Raw genomic sequence first — 13,766 nt, forward strand, 5'->3', positions numbered from 1 at the left:
GGGTAGGGGGAGATGAAGGCTGCTGACGGAACTGGGGGTTAAGGTATCGGCCAAAGACTCATCCACCCAAGTCGCCCAGGAGAGCGCTGTGTTGGGAGGGGAGAGGAAGATCAGGGGCCAAATGCCAGACTCGCCAATGAAAAGGAGAGTATTGGGGTTGGCACTAGGAGGCAGAATCTGGGGGCAAAGACAGGGCTTGAGTCCCAAAGATGGAAGGGTTTGAGTTTTTGTGGACTCGGAGCTGGGGAGGTTGGGCAATGGCAGAGGTGGGCTGAAAAACCACTTCCCTGGCTCCGAGCATGTGGGGTCTGGAAGACTGAGCCGCTTCTGACTGCAGAATGAAAGGAAGCAAGAGTCCTCTGCTAGTCTTTAGGAAAGGAGGTGAAGGGAGAAGGGGTTTTTCTTCCAGAATGGAAGGCCTGGAGAGCAGAAGGGAGGGGAGAGAAGCTGGCACAGTGTGGAGAGAAGGGCGCTGTGGGAGTCTGCCTGCTTTTAGCAGTTAAGCTTGGACGACAGAGATGGAAGGCTTTGGAGGCTGGGGAGAGAACTAGCCAGAACTCTGGTTAACCATTCCAGAACAGACTGAAGTCTGGGGACAAAGGCCGGGGATACCAGCCAGACCGTGCACGCTTTCCGTGGGGCTCTGAGCTGAATATGGGTGAGACATTACAATAGTGTTCCCGTCCCAAGAAATCCCAGCCACACGTAAAGGATCAATCAGGCTTCAGGAGCCCCATGCCTGGAGCTTCAAGAGCAGCCGTCCCAAGTGCCCGGTCTCTTGTGGAGAGCAACTGTAGCCCAGATGGATTGAGTCCGAATCACTCCAAAAACAACCTGACTTACATGGAATCTTGATTCTCTCCACCCTGCTGTTCCTTGCCACCCAACTCCCAGCTCGCCTCACCTCCTTCCCTCCCTGTGGTCTGTGGGGATGCTGTCATTAGGATGATTAGTAACAAGAGCAAAGATGTAATGATCACTTGCCATGGCTAAGCCCATGGTGAAGATCTCACACCTGATTCTAACTGCTCCAAGCACAGAGACCAGAAGCCTTACACCTTCAGGCACGCCCTACATGAGTGTGCAAGAGCTGAAACTGATGGTGCCTTGAAAGTCATGTTGACTGTGAATATGAAGTCACTTCTATTTTCCTTCCCCCAGTCAATCTCCATAATGTCTGCTTCATGGTGCAATTTTTTTGTGGAATTAAACATGAACAGCTTAAAAATAAATAATTACCCTCATCTTTCGTTGATCCAAGCCTTTAATCTGATACCCTGGCCACAGGGGCAGGATAACCACAGGCTGGGGATTAAAGTCTATTGGCCCTATGACCTGGCGGGGAGTTGGCCCTCCCTAATTAGAACAAGTTTTACAATTGTTCTTAAAAATATCTTGGGCACCCAAGCTCTTGGGCCTGCCACCCTTTATCGGGGGCTGCTATGTTGGAGGGCCAGAAGCAGAGGCGTCACTCCCTGGGCTCACTCTGGCTACCAGTCTCTCTCAGGGTGCTGAAGCTCCCAGGTGCTCCATTCCTGGGTCTGCCTCTTCTTCCACTGCAGTTTCTCTCCTGGACCAGGGTCAGGTCAATGCTCACCCCAGGGCTGGGCTTGTGGAGAAGGTACCAGAGGTGGAAATGGAGCCAAGGAGTGCAAGGTGAGCCTGAGCAGCTGGGGCAGCTGTGATCAGGGGCCCCCCAGGCACTCATGGCATGGGGGCAGGGGAAATGATGGCCCTTGGGACAGGGTGCCCAATGGGTGGGTAAGAGCAAGTGCCAGGGTCAGGGTGGGATGAACAGAGAATCCTGGAACAAGGACTTGGGAATCGGGACCGAACAGAAACCCATTTGCAAGAACATGAGAAAACTCAGAATTTGAGGAAGCTCGGAGGTGGGGGAGATGAGAGCAGGGGCCCCTGGCCAGAGTCTGGAGTATGTCCTAGGCTAGACTTCTCTGGGAGCCCAGCTGTGGAGACCTAGGGCAACAGTGGGTGAGAGAAGCCCTCTGACAGAAGAGAGAGGTTCTGCACTTCTCCCCCACCTTCCTACGCCGAAAACATCACTTTGCTTCTGAGGCTGTGCTGGCAACACTCGAAAAGTAGGAGAGAAATCAAAACAGGGCAGATGAGACAAGTTATACGTTGAACAGAAGTGTCACCAGAGCTCCTGGCCTTGTGAGTGAGGCCTCTCCCAGTCCAGGCCTCCGCCTGCGCCTTCCACCAGTCAGGGCTCCCGGGGAGGTGGGTCCCCCCAGCCCCTCCACACTAGTGTTTCTGTGCACAGCAGTCCCGTTCACCTCCAAGCACCTCTGAGCACCTACTGGGTTGGTGTTGGGATCTTCAGGGGTTCAGGGGAAAGGGCGGACTCTGGGAGTCCCTGGCTGTCCTGCAAACACACTCCAACCCTGGGGGGCCATGGAGCTTCCTCACCATCCATGTCACCCCACCCCACAAGAGAATGTGACAAGTGAGGATGTGAGTTAAGCATGTGAAGAGCCCTCTGAAGCCCTGGACACGTTAGGGGGCCCTTGGTGTGGGAAGGAGAGTGATGTTCTCTAGAAGTGTTAGGAACACACAGGGTAGGGAGCCCACAGAGCAGCTGGTCCCAGCCCCACCACTTACTGAGAGGTGACCTCCCTCCAGCGAACAAGGAGGAGCCTCTGAGGCCCTCCATGAAGCCTTTTCATATAGCTCAAATCAAAAAATAAAAGTGTGAAAGAACTTTACCAACTGCAAAGCACCACGTGCCATTGCAAAAGTTGTTTAAATGCAGAAACACATCTGTTGTTGGGGTGCCATTGTCAACACAATAATGGCCTTGGGGTACACTAAGGCCTTACACTCCCTCTATGTGGGTGAACCCCTGGGCGTGTCTGCTTCACCAGGAAAAGCTGATCTCCCCACACTCAGCCACACTTGGGGCCCACGTGGAACCTCGATGCATTGTTAGGAGCCCCCAGGTCAGGGGTATAGGGTAAGGTTCTCAAACTCTGTTGGGTAAACTGGTATAGAACCAGGGTATCACCCAAGGCAGCGGGGCCTGCTAAAGTTCAGGAGCCCCAACTCCCTCTGTGGCAGGGAAACTGGAAGAATTCCTGTAGCAAGCCCAGAACTGCCAGGCCAAGCAGAATTGGATTAACATTTTATCTCCTCACCCAGAGCTGGGATGCCGGAGGGAAGGGTGGAGGCTGCGTAGCTCTGGCAGACAAACTTGCAGACCCACCTGTGTGAGACCAGAGGAGGGGTTGGCAGGGACGCTAGGAGGCAGCCAGGGCCCTGAGCCACCAGCCCAATTCACACGCTCCTGGGCTCTCTCAGACCATGTCCATACTTCTTCCTCTCCCAGCAGGGTGCCTGGAGTTTCTACCCAGAGCGCAAGCAAATCCTTTCACTGCCTCCCAATTAGAAGGGATGCAGGGGGCGACAGGAGTTCCAGCCCCTTTCCACGCTCTGAGTGCGAAGACCCTCCCCCACCTCCCCTTGCTAGTCATTAACTCTTGGCGCTCATCAAAGAAGTGGGAGACATTAAAATAAGATCTATTGGCTTTGGAAGGCATGAGTCAGGTTTTGCTGCAATTCCGTTTTGCTGCAGCCAATGCCATAAGCAATTTGCTTTCCCTGGTAGTAGAGGGCAGGACGGGGCTGGGGAAAGGGGTGCAGGCAGCCTGGAAATCCAGAGGTAGCTGCCTTGCCCCCTAGAGATTGTCCTCAGCTTCCTTTCCCTTCAAAGCTTAGGATCCTGTGTGCCTTTGGGTTTTGCCATGGGCTGCCTGGAACCCCCTCAAGAGAGCTGGAATCTAGGGGGGAGGGTCCCTCTCTTTTATACCTGTAGCAATTCCCTTCTCCCCTCTCTTCCTCTAGCTACCTGCCAGCTCCAGTTTCCTGAATTCTGGTTCAAATCTCACTTCCAAATTTCTCATTAACCAGCCCTGAGAACAGACACAGGCCCTCGCATCAACCCCTCCTGCTTAACTGGCCTCATCCTTTGGATTCCAGACAGACACCCACACTGGCCTCTTTCAGTTTTCCCTCATTGGTTCTAGAGTAAGGGACAAAGAAAGCTCCTCCTTACTACTCCTCCAGTCTCGCGCCCTCCAATTACAGTGCTCCTGGTGGAAGATTTGGGGGACAATGACACCGAGGTGCCAGGGCCAGCAGAGCCTCCCAGGGGAACAACTTCTGCTGAGTCACCAGCTCGAGCATCCGGTTCTAGCTCTGCCTGACCAGAGATGGGGCTCCCTGCAGCAGCAGGGCTGGTGTGGCGGTCCCCACCTCAGGTTATCTTTTCCCCGCATCTGTGTCCCAGGGAAGCCCAACCCGTAACCAGGTCACCAGATAAACACAAGAGCAGGTCAAGGGAAGTGGGTGGGTATGGCGGCAATTTTCACAGGTCCTCTGGGAATGCCCCATAAATACCATTAGGCCTCAGAGATTGCTCTGTAAACAGAAACTGCTGGTACCCCCCACTCCCAACCCTGCCCCCCCTCCCCCGACGGGGGCTAGTTTGGGTCTCAACACCTTGGGATCCCGTTCCAAGCTCACTCTAGATGTGTTTCACCATGTCAGGTCTCTGTTCCCTGGGCCTCTGAGATGGTGTTTCTCTTCCCATTATGACTTGACTTCACAAAACCAACCCTCACTGCTCAGCAGCTTCCTGCATTTGCAGCCCACGGCCTGCCTGCTGGTATGCGAATAACAACCCCACTCACCACACACGGGGAGTGGGGTGGTGACAAAGTGCCTCACTTAAAGTTCAGGAGCCCCAACTACCTCTGTGGCAGGGAAACTTGAAGAATTCCTGCAGCAAGCCCAGAACTGCCAGGCCAAGCAGAACTGGATGCACATTTTATCTCCTCACCCAGAGCTGGGATCCTGGAGGGAAGGGTCAGGCCCTGCCTGACCCCTGCCTGCCGCCCCACCCCACCCCGTCCCCGGCCTCCATCTCTTCCCTGACTCTGATTTGCTGCCTCTTCCTGGACCTCCGTCTGTTTTCCCATCCATCTCCCTTGCTTTGTCTTTTCTCTGAATTGGAAGGTCTCAGCTACCCCACCGCATAACTTTGTTCCATCACAAAGAAAAGCAGGTCCAGAGGAGCACCCAGAGCATCTGCATCAAGTCAGGCTTGCCCTTCAGATCACAGGGCCAGACCACCTGTCAGCCTGGCTCCTCAGCAGATCTGCCTGAGGTCCCTCCCAGCAGAAGCAAAGCAGACAGATGCCCTTGGCCTCTCCTGCGGCCCAGCAGGGTGTCATGGATAGAGACAGCAGTTCACTGGGGCTCCTGCTCCTTTGCTTTTGTGATTAGAAACCAGGCACATGGGTGGGGAGAAAGGAAATCTGGGAGTGGGGCATCAACCCTGCTTCTCCCTGTGCGCCCCCTTGCCTGACCCCTGACCTCCATTTCCTCCCTGTCTCCGAGTTGCAGCCTTTTCCTGGACCTCCATCTATTTCTCCATCCATCTCCCTCACTAGGTCTTTTCTCCACCTTACTTCCACTCTTGGGTTTCTTCCAATTGCTCATTTTCCCTGTTTTTCTGTCTTTCTGTCTTTCCCTGTCTCCTCCCTGTTCACTGTCTCTCCTACTCTGCCTCTCATCTCCAGTTTTCTATCTTTATTTCTAAAACTATTTTATCCCCTTAATTGCTCAACCTTTTTGTCTATCTCTCTCTCTTTTCTTTTCCCTTCCAAAGGAAATTACTAAAATGAGAGCCGATAATCACCAAGTTTCTGTTGACTTCACACCCTACCCCAACCCCTACACACAGACTCCAAGATCCTGCCAGCATGATCCCTGTAAACTGTTAGCTCTCTAGATCAAGACCCAAATGAACTCTCAGTCAAGTACATCCAGAAATAGGGCAGCCCAGAGAGCCCAAGTCAGAAATGACCAGATTAGGTCAGAACAAAATATTTGGTCCTAAAGCATGAACACATGTTCCCCGCAGAGTCCTTCTCAGTGATCCAACACCTGTCCCTGCCTAGGCAAGGAACCATACCCCACCCATAGCACCCACACCCCACCCGCCTCACAGCCCTTCCCTGCCCATCACTTTGCTTATCTTAGCACCAGAAGATGACATCAAGCAGACACCCAGTCTCGTCTTTCCCAATAACTTTGACCTGAGGCATCTTGGGTGAGGAGCCTAGTCACAGAGGAGAAAGAAGACATGGGGGACACTTTGGGTACACCCCAGAGGTAACATATGAGGAGAGATCTGGGTCTGATCCCTGGGACATGGTGCCAGTGGCCTAGCTAGAATCAAAAAGACTGCACAAAAGACATCGCGACTGTCCAACTCCAAGGATTTCATTTCCTTCAATACTACCATCACCATCACTCACCTGGACTTTGCCTAGGGGAGGGGGACCCGCAGCCCCTGAAGGCACAGGACCTCCAGAGGGGGACAGCTCCATCTTGGGTTCTCACTGGCATCTCCAACTCAACCTGTTCAGCTTCAACTCTTCATCCTCCTCCCGCTCCCACCCACCTCGATTGGTCACCTTGATAAATGGTACCTGCACTTGCCCACTCACCCTTGAGAACTGGAAATCACCCCAGAGTCTCCTCCTCCCTGTTTGCCAAGTCTAATTAGTCATCAAATCCAACTCCTTTGTAAAATTTTTCTCTTCTCCTGGCTCCCCTGAATGAGTCACCTACTAGGTGACTAGTCCTGTTAAGGAACAAGTGCCTGGCAAGAGTCACCTGTTTGGGCATCTACCCCAGTCTCGCTCCACACTGTTGCCAGAGTCTTCCAAAATTCCTTAAACAGAAACAAGTCACCCTCCTACTGAAACAACTGCTACTGGCTGCTCCTTATTGCCTAGAGTCGAGGTCTCCAAACCTCTCAGTCCCAGTTGATAACCCCAAAAATGTGGCACCTTCGCTCCCACATACATATTTAATCACGCTGAACTTATGTTTGCATGCACCATCATCATCAGCCAATACCTGAAGACACAAAGACCTTTGAAGAAAGAGTCTTACTAACCTCAGGCAAATTCAAGCTACAGTTCAAATTATTTTGATAATTTTGCATATTTCTGGCCAGTTTTGACAGTGCTGATTAGATTGCCACAACTTTTAACTCAAGAGGGAAGGATGATGCAGAGCCCATTCTAGGGGTGTCAGCAGCAGCCTTGCTCTCCGCTTGTACTTGGCTCCTTTAACCCCACATCCCCAGACCCAGCCTTTTCTGGAAATGCACCATTGTGTGAGGGTCAATTTAGTCTAAATTTGGTAAGATCACCCATAAATCCATTCCACCGAGCTCAAGTAAATATGTCACAATGTGTTAACACTGAAGGAGGCTGCAAGGACCCCCCTGCTGGCTGTCATGGAGTTCCTCAACCTCCTCCCTCAGACCTCCTGTGATGCCCGGGGGTAGTGGCCAAATGCAGACAACCTACAGCAAATATTTGAGAGGCTCAAATTCTTTGTTTTTAGTTTAAAAATGCAGATAAATAGCAGGTTCAGTGTTTTTCTCCAAAGCCAGTGCATAATCCCTGGGTGCATGTCTGGACATAGGCCTGGATCCCATACCTCGTTTTGTGCACAAGCCCTTCCAAGAAGGTGTCTTGTGAGCCTGTCATCCTTGGGGCCTTTTTTTACCTTCCCAGCCCCAGCACAGGCTGCCCCAGAGAAGGAGCTCAATGAATATTTGTGGAATTAATAGCCGGTTCCCTGAACACACACAATCTCCTCTCTATGCTGTGAATATTCTTCTCCCCCTTTGACCTCCCACTTTTCACCTGACCAAGTCCTGCTCATCCTCATTAGCTCAGCTCAAATGCTACCTCCTCCTGCTGTTTGCACCTTCCTTTACTCAGTGCCTTCCCACAGGTCACAGCACAACATCTGGGCCAGGTTGTTAACGGGCTTCAGGGGAGGTACCCTCTTGTCTGTGTGTGCCCCGTCCCCCACACCGCAGGGCTGCAGTAAATGTGTGATGAATGAGAGACTCGCAGGGACAGGGAGGGAGTCAAAGTGCAGGATGGGCCAGAGACTTTCCAGTTCAAGAACTTTGGTCCTGGGTAATGGTGAGAGAATGAGGATCAAGGGAGGTGGTGTCTGCATGGTGAATGTCAAGAAGCAGTGCTGATCACTGATGCCCTTTCAGGCATAGGAGATGAGGTCTGTTCGGAGCCAAAGTGGGAACCCCAGGTGAGGAGGCGAGCTTCCACCCACTGGCGGCACAGTGTCGGCATCCTGGCAACCCCTCGCAGGCCAAATGGCCTGGAGGAGCCAAGCAGCCTCTCCCCAAAGCATCACTCCGCAGCTAAAAGCACTCAGTCAAGCCAGAGGCACCAGCATTATCAATAAATGATCGGCCCTGGAATCCAGCAGGGCCTTGGCAAAGCCCATCTAAAAGCATCCCCTCTTTCAGCGGGTCAGCCCAACAAGCTCATTTGTTAATGGCCAGCCATCAACTCCATCACCCACAGAGAAACCTCAGAGCTGTCCCCAGTTCCTCCCACAGTCAAGCCCCTGGTTTCTTCTGCATCAGCAATTTCGCTAACTCCAGCAGCCCGGTGTCCTGCCGAGCTTGTGCCCTGGGTCAGCCCGCCAAGCACAGATGGTGGCTTCCTGCCAGCCACCTCAGTTCCCTTACCCGTAAAATGGGAAGATGAAGACTGAGTTTGCAAGGTTCTTAGGCCAAAATTAGACATCTTACAAGAAATAGGGAGCATAGGGCACAACACAGAATGTCCATAAAGAAAATACCCCTTTTCTTCATCTTCCCCAACCCTGCAGACCATGCTCTAATTAAGACCCTCCCAGCTTTCACCTGATCTCCCGCAAGTTCTTCTTACCTGGCCTCCCTACCGCTCCTAACACCGTTGCCAGAATTATCTTCCTCCGTGGGAGGAGTTTTTACCTAAGTTTACTTAAGCAACATTTAAACACCACTTGTGTGCCAGGCACTGCCCTGGTGCTGCAGACATGGAGATAAATGAGCGCTCTCCCTGGCAGCCCAGCAGGGGGCGCCATAAGTACCTAAGATGATTTCGGCTAGCAGGTCTCAAAGCTGGGTCTGGAACAGAACCCCTGTTTTTTCCAATTTACCTCTTCATCTCCCTCCCCCACCCCCACCTACCCTCTTTCTGTTCCTCCCAGCCCACCTTCAGCACAACAAGCTGCAGGAAGTCCCAGCATAAAGTGGCTGCCCTGTGACAGTGACAGCAAACAGGCCAAGTTTATGACTCAAATATCTGCAAGCATCTGGCTCAACAGCTCAGGTGGGAGATGTGCTTGGGGAAGAGGGGGGTCACTTCCCTCCTCAGCATTTCCCTCTAGGTGGCAGCCTGAGCAAGTTCAAATCCTCACTCAGCCCCTCTGCCCTTGAAAAACAAGCCCATGGCTTCAGGTCTACCCTGCGCACCCTCAGGCAGCGCTGCTCCAGTCTGTACTTGAAGATCAAGAGCCAAGAGCCAGAATGACCTCTTGTTCCCATCCTGAGATCACCAATCCCAAGCAGATGCATTAGGGGTTCTCTGAGGGCCTGTAAGCCAAAGGTCACTTTCCAAGGTATGATGGCTTCAATGCCTCCTCCCATCCCTCATAGACACCATCGCCCCACACAGACAGGGCACACCTTTGATGTAGCTGAGAGGAGACATAAACTGAAGAAAAGCCAGAGCCAAATAGGATTAGACAGTGAATTTGCTGCAATAAATATAAGGTCAAGGATAGAAACCCTTTTCTATGTAGGTCACAAGCAGCAGGATTTAGCCCTTCTATGTGTACATCCACCAAGGAAGGGAAGGACGTGCAACTCTAGAGGAAACAGAAACACAAAGAAGAGCAAGACAACACTCCTGCCATTGGCTCTGTGTTCATTTCCTAGGCCTCTCATCACAAAGTACCACAAACTAGGTGACTTAACCAGCAGAAATTTATTGTCTCCCAGAAGTCTGAAATCAAGGTGTTGTCAGGCCATCCTGCCTCTGAAGCCTCTAAGGAAGAATCCTTATTTGCATCTTCCAAATTCTAGTAGCCACAGGCACTCCCTGGTTTGTGTCCACATCGCTCCCATTTCTGTCTCCATCTTCACCTGATTGTCCTCCCTCTGGGTCTTCACATGGTCTTCCCTCTGTCTGTCTTTGTCTCTGTGTCTCTTCTCACCCATCACATTGAATATAAGGGCCCATCCTACTCCACCATGACCTGATCTTAACTAATTACATCTATACCCATTTATAACTTATTTCCCAATAAGATCACATTTGGAGGATCCAGAGAGACATGGATTCTGGGGGGACAGTATTCTTCTACCTAGAACCACAATGGATCAACAATCTAACAGGAAGAAATACTGCCAAGTTGCCAAAAAGTAGAATAAAAGGCACATGAAGGAGTTTGGGACTGATCAGTTCCAAACCCCTTGGTAAACTGTGACCTCAGACAAGTCGTTCAACTTCTCTGAGCATTGGTTCTCCAGTAAACTGTACAGGGCTATTTTGAAGGTCAAATGAGAAAGTGCTTTGCTACTATAAAGCCCTGTACAAAGATACACATGATAGTTTTTCACCAATCATCAGTTCCTTCTCTCCCTCAACAATGCCAGATAAGATATATGGACACTCCCTGCCTGTTTTCTGGACCCACTGGTTCTGCTAAAACACCCAACTGTACCTGTGAGATCTGTCTCACTCTAGTTACATGTTGGCTTCCTGGATGAATTGGGAGCTACCCTGATCTTATCAGCAAGCATTTGCCAAGTTATCTCTGCAGAAAGCCAAGGCTGGATCATAGTATGATTCAGAACTTCTAGAAGGCATCCATAAGTAGCCCTTGAGTAGCCAAAGCAGAGGGAATAGGCATATTATTCTGCTAAGCCTCTGAATGGTTCACCTTCTCCTCCTGCTCAGGCCCCTTCTTGTACCCAGCTCTGCTTTTGCACCTCTCCAGGGAGGTTTGTGACTCAGTCCTGGAGAAGTAGGACAGTAGTGTGCAGGAAATGAAAACCTGGGGATACTAGTGTGCAGAATGAGGCAAGCACATGACAAAACAAAACACTGGCAGGACCAACAGAGACTGCAGAAGAGTGCAGCCCATCCCTGAGTAAGTGGGGGGACCTCTCTGGGGCCTTCTCAACTCTCATAAGACCTGGATTTGTGAGACCCTGGTCCCTGATATGGACACTGGACAAAGCCCTCACACAGCCTCACCCTGCATCCTCATGGCCATGCCGTGGACAGGCTGCACAGCTATTTTAACCCCACAGGTAACTGAGGTCAAAAAACAGTAAGGGTCCTGCCTTTACCCACACAATGGGTACAGCTAAAACAAAACATGCACTGTTGATTGCTGCAAAGAATGAATGACGTGGATAGAGGCCTGGCATGTGGTCACTGGAAAATACATTTTGAAGGGAATGATTCATTTAATCTGTGGCTGAAATAAGTATCATTTTCACTTTACTGACAGTGTTTATTCAGCATTTCCTATGTGCAGGGACCACTGAGCACTATGCAAATATTCAGTCACCTAATCCTTCCAACAGCTGTAGAAGGGGGGGTCTTCTGACTGTTGCCCATTTTAAAGATGAGGTAAGTAAGGTACAGAGAGGTTAAATAAAGCCCCTGAAGGAGACACAGGTGGGGGGGCATCACGGTTAAGAAATGAAGCTGTGCTCAGATTATCTTGATCCTGAGAAAAATTAAGGTTCCATCTATGCTAATTAATGGCTAGCCAGATTCTTCTTTTAAAACCCATCAAATACTGTATGTTCACCATCTCACATGTTAAGATAGAAAACAATGTATCTCTACCCTATGGCTCTCTGTTTCTTTAATCCATTGGACTACTCCAGGATACAGTTAAGAGTAATACCCTAGAAACAGATGAAAAGAAAAGCTAAATTCAGACATAACCTGAAATTCATTCTTCACCTAATTTGGGGGGAAAAGTGCTGATTGCTAGATTTTTTTTTTTCCTGAGACTGATTTTATATTATACTGGTAATGTGGAAAATGCCCTGCGGGAACCAGACAAGCCCACAAGATCGCTGGAGGGCTGCAGAGGCCACTGCAGATGCCCTCCACCATCCAGGCAGGGCCCACCATGTAGTGGGAAAAGACTGGGCCTCCTGGGTCACACAGACCTGGATCCCTACCCTGTCTGAGCCTCAGCTTCCTCCTTTGTCAAATGGAGGTATCAGTAACACCCACACGCTAGGGCAGCTGCAAGGGCTGAATGAGGGGCTGTGTTTTCTGGCAGACATAAAAGCCTGGCACACAGAAACACATTTTATATATTAGCTGTTTTTTTACTGGGGGCTTGTTGAAGAAAATCTGTCCTGTCATTCTGTCAGAGTTTACCCTACACTCCCAGCCTCGGTCCTCACACCTGTGAAAGTTCATGCTGAGGGGTGGCAGGGGGTACATGGAGTCAGCCAGGGCAGGCTTCTCAATTCTCTGCCTCTTCAGTGCAGACATCTCAGGCTTAGTTCTACAGCCACAGGGCCTAAACCATGCCTGGAAGAAAGACTGCCGGGTGGTGTAAATCAAGAGGGCCACACTGGCACCCAGCGTGCTGAGCTGAGGTGTCCCTGCTGTTCGCAATTGGACAAGCATCGCATTCCTATGCCTTGTTGCAGAGCCACCAGGCCTGGGTGCTGCAGGCTGCTGTCAGCACAAGTCCCCTGGCTGCACATTTTCCACTTAATTTCCTGGGAAAGAGTCAAACAAAAGCACCTGTCGCTGAAAATTATCTCAAATTACTTGGACTCAGAGGAAAAAACCCTAGACTCTGCTGGCTGGAAGGAACCCCAAGGGTTCGTGTATGTCAAGCTCCAGTCTCTGAATTCAACTTGCTCCAGAAATAACAGCCTCTACCCACTCCTGAGCGTGGGAAGAGATCTAGAACAGCATTTCTCAAACTGTAAGGTGCACACAAGTCACTCGGGGATCTTGTAATGCAGATTCTGATTCAGTAAGTCTGGGGGTGCTGGGATTCTGCATTTCAAACAAGCTCCCAGGTGACACTGATGCTGCCCTCGCACAGAACACCTTAAGCGGGAAGGTTCTAGAGGGTCTGCTGCCCTCAGAATTTCCTGCGTTAGTAAGGTTAGGAGAGCACGTGAGCAAATTGAGCTCTCCAAGGCAAAAGAGTTATTTATTTTCTCCAGGCATTGTGTCTAATCACAGGGCCTGATAACACCATAGGAAATATTTGTTGGATGGATGGACAGATGGATGGTTGCTGATATTGAGATCAAATGTGCAATCAGAAACAACTGGTAATTAATATACTGTCCTATAAATTATATAGCCGGTTAAAACGTCCTGGAGGGGAAAGGAAGGGGAAAGGAAGAAAGACAAGGATGGAGGGAGAGAGAAGAGATATCCTTGAAAAGGAATCTCTGCACCCCACAACGTTTTCTTTTCCCCTCACCAGAACATCTTTTTAATTTAGCTTGATTTATGGACATGTGGCGCCCCTCTAGTGGACTATGAGGCCAGGCCCACATCTTTTTCCTAATCCCCGTGCCTAGCACAAGCACTGGCTCTGGCAGAGCACCACAAATACATCCATTATGAAATAAACAGGGCTAACAGCTCCATTCCTGAAACCTCTTCTTAGGTGCCAGACACTTCACACGGATGATCTCACTTAATCCTCACAACAAATGCATAAGGTCAGTACTAGTAACCCTGCCAAACAGATGAGGAAGAGAAGCTCAGGAGGATTACAGAAAAAGCCCAGCGTCAAACAATTCGAGTTCGGACACACAGCTCCAGGCTGCCATGCTCGGGACCAGGAGACAG

At 50.7% G+C, this 13,766-nt stretch overlaps 1 protein-coding gene across 1 annotated transcript in view; it reads left to right on the plus strand.

Annotated features, from left to right (window-relative positions):
• Nucleotides 1-257: 257 nt before the first annotated feature.
• The window catches only part of TMPRSS4 (transmembrane serine protease 4), a gene marked incomplete at both ends in the record, with an annotated part of 48,533 nt that continues 35,024 nt past the window's right edge, over nt 258-13,766 (plus strand). Inside the window, one exon of the mRNA XM_084249838.1 lies at nt 258-266. Coding sequence (XP_084105964.1) covers nt 258-266 — 9 coding nt within the window. The remainder of the gene's footprint in view (nt 267-13,766) is intronic.

The sequence above is a fragment of the Talpa europaea genome, assembly GCF_964194135.1.
Source record: "Talpa europaea genome assembly, chromosome: 12".
NCBI classification, from domain to species: domain Eukaryota; kingdom Metazoa; phylum Chordata; class Mammalia; order Eulipotyphla; family Talpidae; genus Talpa; species Talpa europaea.